The sequence below is a fragment of the Girardinichthys multiradiatus genome, chromosome 12 (assembly GCF_021462225.1).
Source record: "Girardinichthys multiradiatus isolate DD_20200921_A chromosome 12, DD_fGirMul_XY1, whole genome shotgun sequence".
NCBI lineage: Eukaryota > Metazoa > Chordata > Actinopteri > Cyprinodontiformes > Goodeidae > Girardinichthys > Girardinichthys multiradiatus.
Genome location: NC_061805.1, coordinates 11,258,688 through 11,279,048, shown reverse-complemented (window position 1 = coordinate 11,279,048; position 20,361 = coordinate 11,258,688). Strand labels below are relative to the sequence as shown.

Below are 20,361 nucleotides of genomic sequence, written 5' to 3'. Positions count from 1 at the left end.
ACATTACGTTCTGGCAATCTTGTCTCTGAGCCGCCACCGTCACAAAGAAACCACGCCCAAGTAACACGGACTACAGCAGAGATAAGGGAGCCACGCCTCTCTCCGCCTGAGATGTTCAGGGGAGACTCAGACCAATGTCGAGCTTTTCTAACTCAGTGTGAAATTCATTTTGAGTTTCAGCCGTCATCCTTTCCCACTGAACGTTCCAAGGTGGCGTTTGTTATATCTCTGCTGGCAGGAAAGGCAAAACAGTGAACTGCTGAATGGCATAACAGGTCTGCATCTTGTGATCTTTATGAAACTTTTTCCAAGGAACTCATTCGAGTTTTTGACCCGGTAATTCCAAGTCGTGAGGCCGCAAGAGGATTATTGTCCCTCAAACAGGGTGATCAACCTGTCTCGACCTATATAATTGACTTTCATTTGTTGGCTGCAGAGAGCCGTTGGAATGAGGCAGCACAAATGGATACATTCATGAAAGGATTAAACGAAGACATCAAGGATGAGCTAGCGACCCGTGACTATCCTTCTTCCCTGAAACAACTCAAGGATTTGGCTGCTCGCATTGATATTCGGATGGCAGAGAGAAGGAAGGAGAACCGCCATGAGAAGGGTCGCTCATCATTAACTCAGGTTTCTGCACACCGGTATGAGAGAAGGAGTTGGTCACCTCTCACTGAGGAAAATGATAATTGTGAGCCCATGCAATTGGGCAGAACCAAGATTACCCCTGAGGAGAAAGATCGTCGGAGAAGATTCAAGCTCTGTTTTTATTGTGGAGACAAGGGACTTTTAGCACTCAGGTGTCCACTAAGAGGACAGGCTCAGCAGAGGAAGGGAGGTCTCTACTGAGCCGAAGTCAACTACCTGCCTCCTCCTTCTTGTTTCCTGCCCATTTTCAAACCTCTTCTTTGTCTCTCCAGGGGGCCATGTTTATTGATTCAGGGGCAGATACTGAATTCATGGACGAAACATTTGCAAATAAGAACTGCATAAATCTTATTCAGTCAGCAGAAACAAGAAACGTGCTAGCTTTGGATAGTCAAACCATGAACAGTTCACATCTCAGGACAGAGATTACCTTAACAGTTGGAGGTAATCATCAAGAAAAAGTAACTTTCATGATCATTAATTCCCCTGAACTTCCTGTAGTCCTAGGGGCCTCCTGGTTGCAGAAACACACCCTCACATCGACTGGAAGAAAAAAGAAGTTTTGGGTTGGTCTGAGTCATGTTTCGCTGACTGTCTTTTGTCTGCTGCTACGGAGGTCAGTGTGGAGAATGAGGTTGAGGAGACCTATCCGGATTTATCCAAGGTACCGCGAGAATACCATGATTTAAAGGAGGTTTTTAATAAAATCAAGGCCACAGCTCTGCCACCCCATAGACCTTATGATTGTGCTATTGATTTGCTTCCTGGCACATCACCCCCTAAAGGCAGAACCTATTCATTGTCTGGTCCAGAGCACAGGGCCATGAAGAGTTATGTTGATGAGGCATTAAAGCCAGTTTCTTTTTTGTTGGGAAGAAGGATGGTTCATTGAGACCATGGCCTTAATGAGATAACAATTAAAAATAGATACCCTTTACCACTCATGAACACAGCTTTTGATCAGATCCAGGGACCCAAGATATTTTCCAAGCTGGATCTAAGGAATGCATATCATCTAGTCCGAATCAGAGAAGGAGATGAGTGGAAAATGTTTTTCAACACGCCTACGGGCCATTATGAATACAAGGTCATGCCATGTGGACTTACTAACACTCCTGCAGTTTTTCAGTCATTGGTCAATGACGTTCTAAGAGACATGGTGGGTCAATTCGTATTTGTTTATCTTGATGACATACTGATTTATTCTCAAGATCTGGAAACCCACAGAAAACATGTCAGAGCTGTTCTCCTGCGTCTTCTCCAAAACCAGTTGTTCGTCAAGGCAGAGAAATGTGAGTTCCACATAACTACCACTTCCTTTTTGGGCTTCATCATTTCCCCAGATCAAGTGCTTGTCGACCCCTCCAAGGTTAAGGCCGTATTGGAATGGCCTGTTCCAACTGATCTCAAGCAGCTTCAAAGATTTCTGGGCTTCGCTAATTTCTATAGGAGGTTTATTAGAAATTACAGCCTGGTTGCTACTCCCCTAAACGCTCTTACCTCTTCCAAGGTGACATTTTGTGGAATAAGGATGCAGAGAAGGCCTTCAATAGGTTAAAGGAACTCTTCACGTCAGCTCCAGTGTTACGGTCTCCTGACCCAGAGAGACAGTTTATCGTGGAGGTGGATGCCTCAAGCACTGGGGTCGGAGCTGTATTAAGCCAAAGAGGTGAGGATGATTGTGTTCACCCATGTGCCTTCTTTTCAAGGACTCTGTCACAGACTGAGCGGAATTACGACGTGGGAGACAGAATTATTGGCTGTCAAATTGGCGTTGACTGAGTGGAGACATTGGCTGGAAGGGACTAAGGAGCCGTTTATGGTGTGGACTGACCATAAGAACTTGGAGTACCTGAAATTAGCAAAATGGCTAAACCCCAGACAGGTTAGGTGGGCTTTGTTTTTTGGTCGTTTTAATTTCTTCCTATCTTACAGGCCAGGAATGAAAATGGCAAACCTGATGCCCTATCCCGAATTCAAGAGCCTGAAGAATCTCAGTCTGCGGGTGAAGAGGAGTTTATCCTTCCTGAAACCGTCAAGTTGTCTGTGTCCCGAGTGGAGGTGGAAAGGGAGGTCCAGGAAGCCATTAGAGATCTGCCTATCCCTATAGCAGAGTCTTCATTTTCTACAAATATACATAAAATCTAATTATTCTGGTGAACTGACTATTTTATATAGGGTTCTGTCATAAGCTTGATTTATCCTTACAGCCCTCATAAGCTAGAACAATATTGTGTAAACAAGTGGTATGTGGTATGTGTGAATGTTTGGGAATTATACAATGACTTGTGATAAACAAATACTTAATGTGCATGTCTTTCTACTTTTGGTACATTACAAACATAGAGCCCAGACAGATAACTCTCTCCAAAGAAATTCATTATTTCAATGTCAACAACATGGTTTTATTGAACAAGTTACATCTGCATCATCTGCAATTTTGGCTTTGAAGCAGCTTGGCTGTAGTTTCTGCTGCATTAAACAATAATCATCACCAAATACATTACTGTTATAGAGAACCTAAATGTATGGTACTTATTTAATTAGATGATATTTATTGCTGTCCAAGGAGTTCTTTGTTATATTGATAATGCATATGGTGATACTATGATAAAGATACTTTTGCAATATATTGTGCAGCCCTTATTCATACAATCAAGTTTATTTGTGCAGAGAATTCATGTCCGCCAAGATTCCTCTTTTGTAAGGCTCAATCTGAAAACAAAGAATGTTGACTAGGAGGAGACAGTTGTATGTCATGTACCACAGGTACAATATTAATAACATAAGCATTTACAATAAAAGTCTGCTCACACTAGCCTCAATAACATATTTTTTGCGAATTAAGGGTAAGTGAAGTCAAATCTATAGCATCTTTTATGGGCAGAAAAATAAAAATAAAAAGTTTAACTGAAATCTCTATTCCTTCCAGAAATTAGCCAAATTCTTAAAATAATGCCCTATTTGTTTTAACTTGACCAGAGTTACTGATTAATTTTTAATGCCTAAAAACACACTACTTTTCATAACAGCAGTTGTATAAATTTTTTCTCAATGTTAAGGCACAGAACAAAAAGATGAAATTTAATGTAATATGTGCAATGGTGAGTGCAGAAGGGCACTCAGCCTTAGTTGTATTCAGGATAGCTTGTTTCAAGAGTGCCTCTCAACGCAGGTTCATATTAGTTCCTGTTGCAGGAATTTCTAAATGGCTACCAGTTCAGACAGCTAAGTAACTTTTTCTCAAAGTTGGGCTTTGTGTTTGTAAATGGGCCCCCTGGACTCTCATCAGTCCAAGCCAGAGGCTAATACAATCCCTTAGCATTTAAATATTAACTCAGCTACAACAGAGGGGAGTTATCTGTGACTATTCATGAAGTACCTGAACTTGTAGCAAACAGTCCTTTGATGCAGATTTTCCAAAAGCTGTATATAATTCCCCATTGATAAGTACACACGGGGGCTCAAGCTGCACCACTGTTTTAGGCAGCCGGTACCTGCTGAGGTGAAGATGAGGAAAATGACACATACGGCTGAGATAATGGGGGGCAGGGTGCTAGACTCACCTCTGGGACATTTCTCTTGAACTCCCTGCTTAGCTCTACCAGGTGCTTGTGGGAATGTTCGCTCTCCTCCTGTCGACCGGCCAGCTCAGAGGCAACAGAGTTTAGCTCCCTCTGCAAAAACACAAAAATGGAAGAGAGAAAGAGAGAGAAATGTTAAGGGGGGGTGGGGAGAGTAAAGAAAAGGCACACAGGTTTTTTTTCTTTTTATGTGGCCTGCCAAAGCTCATCCGGTATAGCTTCGAGTGAACATAAATAAAAATACACTGCTGAATATTAACAATCTAATCCTTCATGATCTCACAGCAGCAATACTTACAGCTAGCCCTGGCCCATAAATAATTAAGCCAAAATAAATCCAATGCCTACAGTAGCAGAAGGCCTTTTAGATAATCAGTATTTGAAATAATCAATACACTTGCAACAGCTATAGAGCACCAGCGAGCAAGTGGGACGAGAGGAAGGGGGCAGAGACATGGAGAGAGTGAGGAGGAGGAGGGGAGGAGGTGAGGAGGAGTCACGTGTAAAGACCCAATAACCTGACAAACACTCTTACCAACACACAGAGCTTCCTTCTAAAATGAAGCGTTGTTTTATGAGCTTGGCCGAGACCTGATTCTGGCACACAATGGCCTTGCTTTCTGCCGTAATTACCACAGCTCTGATCTATTTTCAGCCTCTTTTCAATCCATATCCCTTCGACCTGTACCAATCCTTATATTGATTCTGCATAGATTGTCAATACACGACAGCAGCCTTCATAGATTTAACCAAATGACCCTTCTGCCGCAGCAACAGCCCCTATTGCTATTCCATTAATGCTGCTGCACATTGCTTGTTTACATATCTATGTTATGCCAAATCCAAGTTCCTCCCCAGCAACATGTCTGATCCACTATTCAAAGTTGTCTGCGTAGTATGTGCTTCATTAGAACCTTGCATTCATGCTGGACTCAGCTGCTCTGCATGCCATCCACAAATCCAATATTATTGATCAGTCATCCAATTCCCAACCCTTTCAGCAAACAGAAAAAAAAGGAAAACTGATTCCAACTCTGCTTCTCTGTGCTGAGCCGGACTAGCATAGACAACTGGCTGTTAGGCCCCACTTCGTTCTGACTGTGATTATCAGTAATTGATGAGGAGCCTCTTTTGGTTAAAATATAAAAAATAGAGTAGGGGATTCAATTATCACTGCAAATTCATATATGACGCTGGGAAATTAAATTGACTGTGTTTTAATTAATCTGCAGTCTTAGTTAAAGGCAGTTTAATAAATCATCTCACAAAGCAAGACAAGAGAAGGAAATGGAAAGATGAAACTTTAACGGGGGCAGCCTCGTGGGATGGTGGAAGACTGTCGGTCAGAGAAGCAGCTGTTAATTGAAGGGCTGCTGGTTCAGGTCCCTGGACAGGCGATACAGACGACGCTTAAAGTAGAGATGAGTAAGGAGATAAAAGTAAGAGATGCAAAAAAATTATTCTTCACATTTCAACAGACTGGGTAATTTTCTACAACCTTTTTTTGTTAATGGTAGATATTTATGGGCCTTTTGTGTTTACGACCTAGGCAAGGAGGACTAACAAAGATCAGGATTTAGATTTTGAACACAACACTTGAGACTTAAATTTAGTTGTGGCCTTTGATTGGTTAAATTAAGGAACAAAAGGATGGTAGTTGGCTGGATATCCTGCAAATTAAGCTAAATAAAACCAGGCTTTTATATTAACTGACTCAAACTAACCCTAAACTCAAGTAAGCGATAGCAAGCAGTGCCCTTTATCTTTGCTACCCATAAATCCTCTACATCCTGACTGAAGTCCAAGTATCCAATCAGAGTCCTAATCAAGGATCAGGTACTATGGTTCCAGGTACCAGCCTGATTAAAAGATTTATACCAACCACATGTGACACTAAAACTCTGACATTATGTCCTAATAGGCCACTAATCCCACTTTATAGGATATCTTTAATCTTCACCTTTCCTTTTTGTTCCCTATGCTCTCATCTTTTCTGTACATCACAAGACAAAAAAAGAAAACAAAAACACACAACCTGAGCTGAGAAAATATAATGGTGGTTCCATTGGCTAGCTCCACAAAGAAATGTCCTCCCTGGTATTCAACGCGTCAAAACCAAAAGTGCATTTGAACACTAAATCTAGCACTCAAATTGTTTGAACAATTTGAGTGCTAGAACTGGACATATACAGAAATAGAAAATTCACAAGAGTAGTTCAACAATTTAGGTAATTGCATTCAGGCACTTATAAAGTTTTTGATGCTCCTGAAGTGATATTCAGGATGACATAGGTACCTACAGGATCAGTCAGCTAAGGATTTGGGTTTCACTTAATTTTACTGACATAAGAAAAATCAAGAATACCTGACTACCTGAATTATCTCATAACAGAACAGATTTTTGACATATTAACATATGTTAAAACATCTTTGATTAATGTGTTGCATTCTGTTTCTCTGCCATAAAACTGTAAAAGTGTGAATGAAATGATAATACTGAGAACTGAAAGTAAGAACTGTTTGGATGGGTTGCAACTGTATGCAGCTAGATTACATATGCAAAAAAATAAAATAAGTTCGTAAAACAACTTAAATATCATCTCATGGTAATTTGGCATTACATTCGCCTTTCCACTGTATTTGACTAATGGCCTGGAACATGAAACTGAAACTCTAAATTATGCGATACTTGCAATCCTCAGGAAATCCCAAATGCTCAGATGTATTACCAATTAACCACAGAGACTAATACTCCATCACACTACTGCAATTTTTTCACTGCATTTCGATGGTGTAGAAAGATAAGATGCCTTACATAAATAAAGCTTCAGCATCGCTTTCTTAAGCATTGAATATTGTAGCATAAAAATCTTTATCACTATCTAAGCCAAGCTGCCACAGTTTTTTTGACATGTTGAAATATTTTGTGGCACAATCATAACACCTCCAAGATGCCAGATGTATGGTACATGTGACGCAGCAATGATGCAAGAATAACCTCACTTAACCTCATTCTATGCTTTACTATGAAGCCACTGTCTGCACTGATGTCTGATCGGAGCAGCTCCAACTGACCACAGCCTGGCCTATAACCTGAATAATGTAGTTAAAAATTATTTACCAGTTGGAGGCACTCATTTTCTGTGTAAAATGCATTGAATGTTCATCTTCAGATCCATGTTTGGAAAAAAATATATAACAAGACAGTAAGGTCATGACAAAAGTAACATGCCCCATTCTGATGCAGTAGAACTCTGAATTCCTAACCCTTCCACCCAATTCACAGTCACTATATAAAACAGTATTGTATAGCGACACACATACCACATAGATGTAACGGGATTTTATATTCCACCAAATGCACTTCATTTCTTCACATATTGATTCCTGTAATGCATGTTTTAACATATACCAGCTAATGTGGCAAGATAAGAAACTATCCCAGAAGCTTAACCCTTCTGACAAATGTTAATAGATTCTCATACTGGAACTGAAGGCAAACTGCTTTGTCCATAAAACACAAAACTGAACTTCACTACCTCAGAAACCGCAGGTCTTATTCTCTTTAGAAATAAAAAAAAGTTCAAAATTGCTGGTTTCCATACCCCTATCATTTAATTAAACTCCTAATAAAGTATCCAAATATCTAGAATAGGGTTGGCTAGTGTGGCATTCCTTGTGAATAGTGCTGTCACTGAAAAAGGACTTTACAGTACAGGATAAGGCGACGGAACTTTATAAATCTCTGTTTTCCCTTTCACAGTCCATCTGGGATGAGCCTTGCTAGAGATTAGAGAGGGCTTTCAGAGAAGTGGGCAACCTCTGTTAGATTCAAATGGCACCAGACCAGCTAATCTTGCCAATAGAAAATTCCTCTAGAAATGATGTTGAGTGGATTTTTAAACTGCTTAAGATATAACGGTATGGTGATTCTAAGTCTGCTTGTGCTTCTGTGGCCTGTGTGTAGAGCTGGGTTCACTTTTATTGCAGCTTGGATGATAAGAATGCTGGATACTCATGCAGTATGCAAGTCAAACAGTGCAATCATTGTAGCATGGTTATTTTGAAAGCATCCCCACAGTTTCTAGACCATTATGAGGGAGGGGAGCCTGGGCAACAGCCCATCAAATGAAACTTCCTGCCTGTCCTTCTGGAAAGAAGTGAGGCAGAACAGACTGTTTGCTACTTTGGTTGTCTTTTCCAGACTGATGATGGGAGGAACTCTGCAATATAGTGTTGCTGAAATAGTACTGTCGTCTCAGGAGGGAAAAGTACTAAAGAAGATTTTTCCCCTTCTCTTAATCAGATGTGATCCATTTCAACCTACAACTAGGGCACCTTTGAGACCTCTGAAATAATTCACTTATCTGCCTTCATTATGGAGAGCTTCATCTTTCATGAAATAATCTTCATTAATGTGCAGATGCTTTCCTCAACTCCAAAACGAGGTGAGTTACAGCTTGCTGTGCAAAAAGGGGCTTCTCAGAAATCATTTGACAGGTTTTAAGAAGAAAGACTGGGACCAGATTTTAAGTGTGTGGCAGTCTGGTCAATACAGAGTGCCTGTCATTAAGCCTCTGCCAGTCAAACATCCAGCCATAATTGATGAGTTTCCTCTGGGGAGGGTGGAGCTGTCATAGGCACTAGAGGGGCAGGAACGAAAGATTACGAGCATGGAACCAGTCCTGTTGCGCTTGAGTCAATAAGCCAGGGGATGGCAATTTTAGAGACTTCTTACTCGAAAACAAAGACCAAGAAAACAATCTTATTGGTTTTAAAAGGACCAACAGGCTAAATGGGACTTGCAACTGAATGACATGTCAGCAGCAGAAGGAATATGCTGTTACTCCGTGAGTTATTTGGTTTTGTTAAAAAAAACAGGTTCTGACCTTATGCTATCAACCAAAGTTGAACTCTAAAGTGCACCCATGGACAAGTGAGATGTGGACTGAATTATTCATACTGATAGCAGATTTGATAAAACTGAGTTATTTGTCAAACATTCACTTTCTTTTTCAGAAATTGTGATTCTTCAGTTTTCCCAAAAATACTGCTAAAAGATCATTGTTTGAACCCAATGCCATTTATATTTTCATCTTCTGTGTTGAATAAATTCATTATACACTTAGATGTCAACATCGCCAACAAATGTAGAGAAATATAATACCAACAAATGTGAGACATTTAAACACTTTACATTGATGGAAGCAAAACTATATCTCTCTAAGAAATAATGTGATAATCTGTGCTAAGAGCAGTTAGGTTTTAGCTAAATGCAACTCATATAGTGTCTGAGCAGATTTGACACTGATTCATTAAACCTCATGCATCTTGATAACATCTCTACGCGTAAGCTATTTTCTGGCCTTTCTCAAAGACAAACCATAGAGGAAAATGTTGACAACTGGAGGGGAAAAAACTTTCAAAGTACTGCAAAAATGAGGTAGAGTGAGTCTCTTTTGTGTGGAATAGGCATGGACAGCACAAATTAAAAGAGAAGAAAAACACAGGAAAGAGGAGGAGAGAGGGGAAAATGCAGATGGGGTATTATTTTTCTTTTTGTATCCCATTTAATTGCAATCATAGGCAGATGTCTGAAAGTGTGACAGCATCAGCAAAATTGCTGCTGAGAGCACAAAATCTTTGTCTAAAAATAATCAGACATTCTGTGTGCTGCTGTTTGTTATAATGGTAATCGATGCTGGAGGCTTTGAATTCCATCAATTTATAGATCCACTCTGTTCTGCCTGGTGACTGTACTGCCTCACAACCCCCCACCACACATGAACACCCATTCAAAAGCGCACAGTCTTGCACGCTAGGTCTCGCAACAAAAGAGCGGTTCGGTAGACATGTGCTCTGACATCTGTACGCTGGGGGTCTGCAGCAAGGCAGAGCAGGGACCGCTCTGTGATTAAGATAAGTGTACTTACTTTCATACAGTCTTTATTGCCTCCCATTCTCTGTAAGACATAAGATTGTCTATAGCTGCCTCAGATTAGCCCCACATCTCAGACACCACATTTGAGCGGGTGCGCTGATCAATAAATCAAAGCACCACAATCAATAGTCCCAATCACTGCAGTCTGGTCTGGCCTCAACATTATTACTGGCAGTGGTTTGGAGAGGGGGGAGAGAGCAGGAAAGGCGTATATTGGCGTCTATCCATAGTAAAGATCCAAAATGGATTCTTATCTGGCCTGTTTCGACTGAGCAGCCGTTGAAGGCACAACAAACAGACTATTTCAATGGCATGTGTGTGTGTGTGTGTGTGTGTGTGTGTGTGTGTGTGTGTGTGTGTGTGTGTGTGTGTGTGTGTGTGTGTGTGTGTGTGTGTGTGGGCACATGCGTGTATTGGACCGTCCGGAGAGAAAAGGGGGGGAGGAGCCTTTGACCTGTGTGACCCAGCACTGTGAACTCAATCGGAGCAAGCGGCTTTTGACAGGCAAACTCTTGGGGGGCTGCAGTCACCTGGCATCTCTCTCCATCTGTTTACAAAAAAGTGCCACTTCTCTACTCTCCATTAGACTAGCGAAAGCTGTTCCAACTCACAACAGCATTATAATACAGTCAGACCACATGCAGGTCAAATCCGGAGTGCATATCATCCCAAGATTTTGCTTCAAATTGCTGCAAGTCATAAAAGAATGGAGCTCAGCTAATACTGTGACACACAGAAACACTGAGAAAGAATACAGAAATGTCTTACCACTAAAGCAACCACCAAGATGCTAGGTACTGCTCAGATAAAGAACATAATACATGTATTCATTATGATCACTGTGTCATTCTGTGGAAACCATGTTGAGAATTTTCATCATATTGCCAATAATGTCAATGTATACAGTCATTGGGGAAAAAGTGCACATTCAGGTCTAATGTATTACATGAGATCATAAGCTGCTTTTGTAGATTCTTTTAATTTAATTCTTTTTAATTTCAATGGACCTGATATGTAACCAGCTAATTCCAAACTCACATATCCCATTTTTTTTTAATTGGTTAATGTACCACATGTAATTGCAACAAAGTTGAGCTGATAATAATACTTCAAGTTAGAGGCTGTTATGGAGTGAAGAAAACTCAAAGTCAGTCATTTTTGTAACTGTTAGGTGTTCAACAATAAAATAAAAAAGTATATATATTTAACACATTTCAAAGGATGTTTTATATTCATGTCTGTCTCTGTGGTTTAGCATTAAGAGAGCAAGAGTTAAAACAGATAAAAGGAAGGCTGACCACAGAACAGTTAAGCCACTTTGTTTAATATTTTTGAGATTTCATGCTCTGTATGCCAAGAAACAAGCTGGATTTAGAAATGTTGACAACCTTTAAAATCTTACAGTTAAGATGAGGATCCACATTCTCAAGAATAAACACACAGAAACTGATAATTTCTCAATGCTTGCTGTGCTAATCACCAACATGAGAAGCTAAAGCCAGTTTAAAATGTGAAATCATGGTCAAACCAAGTATTTAGGGTGCACGTCATGCGGCTGTAAACCAAGTGCAAATAATCATCCCTCCACCTGAAAAAAAAAAAATCAGCCCTACACCACTCATACTGGTGTTGCTACTCTGAGTGACTCAGCCATCAATTCAAAATTGAAAAAGCTAAATAGAAAAAAACTGAAAAATGTCAAAAGCAAAAAAGAAAAATCAAGGTACAAATATTTTCTACATTGTGACACAAATATTTGTTGCCCCACGTCTTCCGATAGATATACTGTAGAGTCTGCACCTGTCCACCCTATAACAGTTACTGCTGGCTACAATGCGCCGAAACATGTAGACACCATGTAGACCAGGAATTACCGACAAAGCCAAAAAGAAATAAATCACATTTCATTTTGACACATTTCTAAACTCTGGACTTGAAAGTTTGATAAATCACCCAAAATAATTAATCCCCAGTCAGTCAGGCTGTCTTCAAACAGCATGCTAAATCTTACAAAAGGAAGGAGAAGCGCGTGAGCGTTAAAATCATCAGCGAAAGGTGTGACTGGTGTTGTCAGCCATTATTCGTCATACCCTGCTTCATTCAGAGAGTTTTTAGCGCCTGATGCACTGGAGCACAGCCTACTTGTCAACACTTCTCTCTCTTTAATTCTAACATGAGCACTTCAAGACATGGGCACACGCCGTTTTTTTTTTTCGTTTTTTTTTTACTTCTCACAAATGCAATGCCAACGCATCTTGGTATGGTCAGGGAGGCTCTAATTTAATTTTCCTTTTTTAAATAGTATCAGGAGATCTCAGGAAAGCATCTTATTGTGGCACTTTGAAACAATCCTGTATCCATGCTGAATCCCATGAATAACTTTTAATGTCCCCCATTAAAATCTTCAAATTACAATCTATGACTGAATGCTCCAAACGAAGCCCAATTACAGCACCTTACATCATCATTAAGTCCCACCATTGTTCTGCTGCTTTCAAACTGTGGTTACAATCAGGGTGTCTATTGTCACTGTGTGGTACATCCAGGGTGACTAATTACACAGTCCTGTGATTCATTAGCAGACTGGTGGATTACAACCTGGGAGAAACGCTAACTTTAGTCGGAATACACATTCATGTCTCCAAAGTGATTTTTTTTTACAAAGGGACACATTAAAATTTGAAACAGCAGCAACACTGTCAAGATGAACAAATACTAAATTGGAGACGGGGTTTGTTTTCCTGTTTTGTAAAGCTATCAGAGTGGGGGGAAAATGGTAGTAGTGCACTGCAGGGGACATTTTCCTGTGAAGCTCCATCGAGGTCAGCTAGTGGGAGGAGAGAAAGGCTCCAAAGATGCAGCCATCCCCGTGATGGCCCACTTTCACCTGGAACGATGAGCTGCAGCACTTGAACACAGCTAACCTGCGATTGTTTATTCTCTCTTAAGAAATGTCAATCTGTTCGCTCTCAGGTGCGCTGCTCTTCCTCTTGTTTTTGTTGTTTACTCCCCCCTACGCTCCCCGATTTCCCTTGTCGATTGCAGAGAGATCAAAGCGATGCCGCTGGAAGAATCTGAATATTTCAGGTGCAGGGAGAGGACTGCATTTCACACCACCTGTGTAGCACGCACAAACTGGTCCCTCCTCTTGCTCAGGCTCACTTTGCTGGGCCCCTGGGGGCCTGGCGACATAAACCGGGGCCACCTGTCTGAGAGAGAGAGTGCTCTTTTACCCTCCCTCTCCTCACCACACTCTTATTTTACAGCATTTGAACCAAAAATAAATGAATCTAAATAGAGCGAGGAGAGAGGGAATAAAACCACTGCTTACATTAAAGGGATAGTTCAGGATTTTTCAAGTGAGGTTCTGTTAATAGTTAATGTCTCACCTGCAGTACATAACTTTCATTTGATATTCAGGTATATTTCAATAAATTAGAATATCATTGAAAAATGTATTTGTAAAACAGTAATTTCATTTTAAAGGCCATGTTATGGCACAATCATGGGGAAGACTGCTGACTGGACAGCAGTCCACTAGAGTCCACTAGAGTCATAGAGACCCTCCACAAGGAGGATAGGCCAAATGTCATTGGTAAGGTTGATGTCTGTTCAGAGGGCTTTACCCATGCAGTTAAGTTGAAGGAGAAAGTGCGTTAAAGAAGATTCATGAGCAACAGTGAAAACCACAGCCTTGAGGCACAAATTCGGTTTGTAAAGAATCGAAGGGTGTGGAGGACAGCTGGAGTCAGGGCTTCAACAACTACCACATGCAAATGTAACCAAAACATGGTCTACATCACTCACGTTCCTTGTTAAAACAAATCCTAAACCAGAGATATCAGAAGTATCTTACCCAGGCTAAAGAGAAATATTGGACTGTTGTCTAGTGGTACAAAGTCCTCTTTTCAGATAAATACAAAGCTTGGATTTAATTTGGAAATTAAAAGGAGTCTGTAGGAAGAGCAAAGAGGCATAAAATCAAGGCTGTTTGAGGTCCAGTGTGAAGTTCACAAACTCAGTGATGAGTTCAGGGACCATGGTATCTGCTGTATTGTGTTTTATCAAGTCCAGAATCAGCACAGTATGACAAATTCATTAAAATGAACAGAAACAGTTGAGCTGTATATATCACACTATGTAGTGAATTTAAATAATATACAGGTTTCACTTGGTTAATTGAAGTATAAAAATAAATTAACTTCTCCATGTCTATTAAAAGAGATGCACCGGTAAATCCAGATTAGTGGATCCCGAACGATGAAACTAAAATTAGACTTCTATTGCCTTAAAACAACACCAGTTTACATGAAGGCTATGTTATGATCCTTTAAACCATTTGTTAGGTTGGCAGTTGATAGATAATAACCCAGAAGTTGATGATTATTTAAACGAAAATATGGAGGTAGGAAACGGCCACTAATAATCTTTTGTGTGAAATACGTTGAAAAATTGAAACATGTAAAGCAATTCCAGACAGAGTAACTACCTGAAAAACAGTAAGGTTGAAGAAAGATCTATAAAATTATGTTCAGTTAAATCCACGTCAATATTTTTTGCATTTTACGCCTGATAGTAAAGAATTACTATAGCCCATACTGAAACACTTTTGGACAAGATATAGGAGCTTATAAACAGTTAATACCTTACATGCTGTCTCTTGACATATTCATTTAGTTTTATTTGCAGATTAGCTGGTCTTGCAGGCTGAAGATAAAAGCTAGCTCAAGACGGGTCAAGACCAAAGTAGTCTTCCACTCCTTTTATATTAGACAGTTGCTCTCATTGCAAATACTTTACATGTTCCAATATGTTTCAAAGAGGAAGCTAGCTAGTTGCACACCGACTCCAACCTCATCATGGATCCCAGCCTAAAATTTGACCAGCATATCAGCGCTGTGGTAAAGTCCTCTTTCTTTTGGTTGAGGCGCCTGTCAAACATCGTCCTCTCCTGTCTAGAAACCTCCTAGAAACAGTGATCCATGCTTTTATCATCTTATTTATTATTGTAACTCTCTTTTGATTGGAGTTAGGCAAACCTCCCTCTCCAGTCTGCAGCTTATACAAAATGCTGCGGCACAATTTTTAACTGGTACGAGTAAACGAGAGCACAGAACTTTAATTCTTTTATTTGTGGTTAAGTCTCTTAATGGTCTAGCCCCTTCTTATTTGAATAAACAGTTTCACCCGTAAGTGCCAAACCATGCTCTCACATTGTCTGACCAGATGCCTTGACTGTCCTGAAGACATTTTATAAATCCAGAGTATACAGAGCCTTTGCAGATTTAGCTCCTAAAATGTGAAATGAGCTGCCTCTGGAAGTCAGGCAGGCTCCATACTCTTGCTGTTTTTAAAACTCGTTTCAATTCAGTTCAATTCAGTTACTTTATATAGCGCCAATTCACAATACATGTCGTCTCACGACACTTTACAAAGTCAATTGAAGCAAATCATACAGCTTTCAATTCAGGTACATACAGTCTAACTAATCCTAACTATCAAACAAATATTTTTAGGATTTTTGAGGCACTAGTGGCCTTTCTTTGACAGTTTAGATTTAGAGGAATGGGGACAGAAGGCTATTTGGAAGACACCCAGATGTGTGGGCGACTGCTCTAGCCATTGCACTTAGAAGTTGTTTAAAGACAGTAGAAGACTAGTTTGGTTTTGGCCCCTCATGGTCTAGCTATTATCTTCAGCCTGCAGGACCAACTAATCTGCATTTATACTAAATGAATATGTCAAGAAACAGCAGGTAAGATATTAATGGTGTATAACCTCTTTTATCCTGTCCAAGAGTGATGCAGACCAGCCTATATATTTTTGCATTAAGGCTGGACTATAGTAATTTTTTACTCCAAGGAGGTCAAAAAAACATTTAGTACATAGTTTTCAGCTGATGCTGCAGGGCTGCAGCGTGAGCTCTGATGAGAATTTAAATTATTGCTCTAATTTTGGCGTCCCTTCATCTGCTCCCTGCTAGATCCACAATTGAATTAAAATTCCCCTTATACATATAAAGCCTCTAATAATCAAGCTCCTTCCTATGTCAGTGATCTGATTGTGCCTTACAATCCCAACTTTGCACTTCTTTTTCAGACTACAGGTTCACTGGTGGTTCCTAGAGTCTCTCAAAGCAAAATGGGAACCAATTAGAGGAAAGGGATTGAGTTCTGTTGAAGTAAAAGTGACCAAATTGCACAGGAGTGAAATGATTGCAGAGCTTAATTTACTTTATTTAAAATAATTTTAATCATTTTGCAACAGAACTTAATATCTGAGTTAACTTAGCACACGAAATTTGTGTTCACTCAACACTTGAGATTGCTGCCAAAGCAAAAGGTTTGTGTGCAACCAATCTCCACAATTGAATTAAGTAAATCCAATTATTTTTAGTGTACTTTTTCCTACTAGTCTCCAATTATGCATTATGTGCAGTTTTCGCTCCCATTAAGTTTATGTCCTTTTTCTGTTTTTTCTTACCATAGACGTTACACCTGGTCCAGCATTTTTGCATAGCTTCGACACTTTCCTGGAGGGCGTTGTTGGCAGACATTGCTACCAACGATTTCATGTTCTCTCTCAATACAGCTTTTGTCTTAGACAATGCAACTGATGGAGCGATTGCTGTGACTAAGTATATGTAGTCTGTTTTTCATTTAAAAGATTTTACTACTGACTCAGGACGTACATGTTTAGCTGTGTTTCTCTCCTAGATGAAGCCACTGCTGTTGCTATTAACTATCTACTTTTTCTTTAACATATGAAGTACTCCTGTACAAATACTTGTACTGTGTTTTTTTGTGTGTATGCTCTTTCTTCTTAAACTCTCAGTTAGTCGCTGCAGATGGCTGCTCACACTGACCCATGTTCTGCTGAAGGTTTCTTCCCGCTAAAGGGGAGTTCTTATTTACATTGTTGCCACATGCATGCTCATTATGAGGGATTGCTACTTAGTTAATGTCTTGATGCAATCGACTGTCTGGTGTTGCTACATCCTCATTCAAGAAGAGGGATTGCTGCAAGTCAGAGACTTGATGCAATTGGTCTGGTTTCTCTAAAAATAAAACTTTCTGAATTGGAATAATACACCAAACTTAACAACATATAACCAGGGTCGAATTGGAATATAAGTAACTGACTTTGTAACTCAATTTGTCTATATGATTGAGTTAACTTTATATTTCTGTATATAAATTGGATCAGTTTGTTAAGGGCTTTGACACAACAATTGTTGTGAATTGGCATTATATAAAAATACTGAATTGAATTAACATAGGCACACTTAGAAAATCCTGAATTATCCCTTTCAGAAAATTTTTTTAATGGCATTAAAAAGCCTTGAAGATCCAGAAGATTTATTTCAATGCCAGTGAACACAAACTAGCAACCGGTAGAATCAGTTATACATGAATTTTGTTATAATCTGCCCTGTTGTGCACCTGAAGGCAGTGTGCTCCCATAGATGTAATGACGAGTCAGGTGAAGAGGATCACCGGGATTATTCCTTGCCATAAAAGAGCTCATGTTGTTGAGTAGGTCTGCAAGATGATTCTCATCACATCATCAGCGCCCCCATTTCTGACCCAAAGCAAATAAAAAGTTTCCCTGATGTCTGCACAAGCCTCGCCAGCTTGATGCAGTCGCTGTCCTCAGAGGGCTGTGTTCCCTGACATGTGTGCATGTGTAAGCATTTGTGACAGAACGTGTGTATGTGCATGTGTGCAGACATGGGATTGGGGGGCAAGAGGGGTGGGGGATAGGTTTGGGGGCAAAAAGCACTACCAGTTTCTAGCCATGTCTCTCAAAAGGGCCGTAAAGTCCTTACAGCAAATTCCTTACATTCATCTGTGTCAGAGCGCTCGGCACACATTAGACATTTACACGGGAGGAAACACAATCTATTTGATGCTACACTGCCCACACGTCCCGAGCCCTCCTCCTCACACTGGAGATTCACAGTGTTTAACTTCCATTTCATATTCCGAACAGGCAAGCAGACAGGCATGCAGGCGACTAGAGGGAACAGACTCTATCTTGATGTAAATCAGAATTTCAATATTCGACCAAATGTAATCCAAAGACCCTGACATTAGTTTATGGATTCTGGATTACCTAATTGATTTCTGTAGTTTCCCCACATGCATATGGCAAAGTGACAGAAGTCCATATTTAGTTTTATTCTTGTCTGATGCAGCTTCCCATTTTTTAATATCAGAGGCGCTTATGAGAACAAGTGGAGGTTAATCTGGGAAGCAGGTCGGAGCCCTTCGGCTCTTTGTAAATGTCAGCTGGGAGATCCAGGCCTCGCTTATTACGGCACTAAACCAACAAGGCTGGCTGCACCTAGACAGATGTGCGATTTGGAGGTGTCTTCGCCCCACTCTGCACAGCCGCCACGAATCAACCTCATCACACAAAACCTTATTAATCAATCGATTTATCGCCATAAATCAGGCCAGGCTTTGATTGTATCAGCAAGTCATGCAATCAATCAATTAGCCGGGCCGTAGCAGCCCAATTTGCCTAAAGAAAGATGAATGCTCCCTCACATCATCCATTCGGTTGTCTGTTTACCCATCAAACACAGCTCCTGTTGACTCCCCAAACCCAACGTGCATCCTTCTATTGATTCCTGCAGATTAAACTTGCAAAAGAATCAAAAGGACAGTTATCTGACTGGGAGAAATTCACCTTCTATTCTTAGGGGAGTATCGCCTTTGCCGACTTATGATGGTATTGCCTCATTCCATCAAAACAATAAAGCGTAAACACTGCAATCCTGAAGCAAAACCTACTGAAGGTAATGCTTATGAGCTGCAACACCCACTCAAAGAAAAATGGGGTACAACGGGACATATTATGGATTATTACTAGGCATCCTAGCAAGGTTTTCATGACACAGAAAGAGGGAGGAAACAGCTGGGTGAACAAACTGCAGAAAACATATGTGTAATGACATATTTGTTTCATATTTCATCCCAGCAGTGAATTCCAATCCACATTGTGACACCAGCTGCTTCGGTCCAATGCCGCCCATCTGCAACTCCATGTCAGGATGTCTCCCAGGACGGCCTGGAAAACTTTGGGGACGGCAGAAAAGCGACAGGAGCAAGTGGAGCACGACAGAGTGGGCTGCTTGGAGGCTCGGCGTGCTTCTCCCATGGCGGTGGGTTGGGAAGCTGACGTGAAGAAAAAACAACACAGGGGGCTCCCTGGGGAGAAAATCTGTGCTGGGATTAGAGGCCCCAACAGACCTGGTTCTGCTTCACAACCTCAGACCCTGCTGTGATTCAGCCAGGCGGCCCTGGAGCTATGTGCGGGGGCTTTACAGTTCTGCCCAATCTCCCCATGCCTCACCATGTAATTAGAGATAAACACAGAGGGCTCAGCTACTCAACCTCAATTCTTCCAGTTTCACACAAGGCTGCCCACACAGATCCCCGAGGAAACACTACAACATGGTCACTACATTGACACCTGTTTATACCAGCCTGTTCCAAGCCACTCATCTCCCAACTAACTGGTCTACCACAGATTAAACACACTACAAGGTACAATACATGATCATGATCGACAAGGGCTCAAATATGAAGTGTCCCCAAGTTACAACACCAACATCCAAAGTGACACTGTGCTTTTTGCCACATATTTTTCCTCATATTATTGGCATTGAAGTGGCTTGTTTTGTAGAAACTTTCAGGTATACAATAAGAGGGGTAAATAAGTAATTTTTCTTCATTTACAAAACTTCATTCATGCAAGGAAAAAAACTATTAGAGGATATAGTCGAGGAGGAACTCTCGACCATATTCAAGAAACACAAAATTATACTACAGAGAGATCCATTATTCATCTCAGATACATTTTTCATTTAAGAGTGGGCTGAATATGAGCAATGATGAATGCATCGCCCTGGATGCAATTTGTATGTAAAATAACAGAAGATTACAGAATATGTTTTAAGTGCAAATGCAGTTTGTTGCCACCTAAGTAGAAAATGCATTCCCATGAAAAGGAATAAGACCTGAGCCCCATGATGCTGCTTCATAAAAATCACTTAGCCCAAAGCTAGGTCCTTCCTCGGTCCTCAGAACAGGTCACAATGAGAGGCTCAAGTGATGAATGAGCCCACTGGAGTAGAGCTCCATTCATATAATGTAAGCTAGGGTACTTCTTGAAATG

The 20,361-nt window shown here is 40.5% G+C and overlaps 1 protein-coding gene across 2 annotated transcripts in view; it reads right to left on the bottom strand.

The window, feature by feature from the left end:
• Window positions 1–20,361, bottom strand: part of cux2b (cut-like homeobox 2b) — a 156,325-nt gene that overhangs the window by 92,867 nt on the left and 43,097 nt on the right. For both annotated transcript variants that reach the window (XM_047381835.1, XM_047381836.1), the window contains exon 2: window positions 4,218–4,328. In XM_047381835.1, coding sequence (XP_047237791.1) covers window positions 4,218–4,328 — 111 coding nt within the window. The remainder of the gene's footprint in view (window positions 1–4,217; window positions 4,329–20,361) is intronic.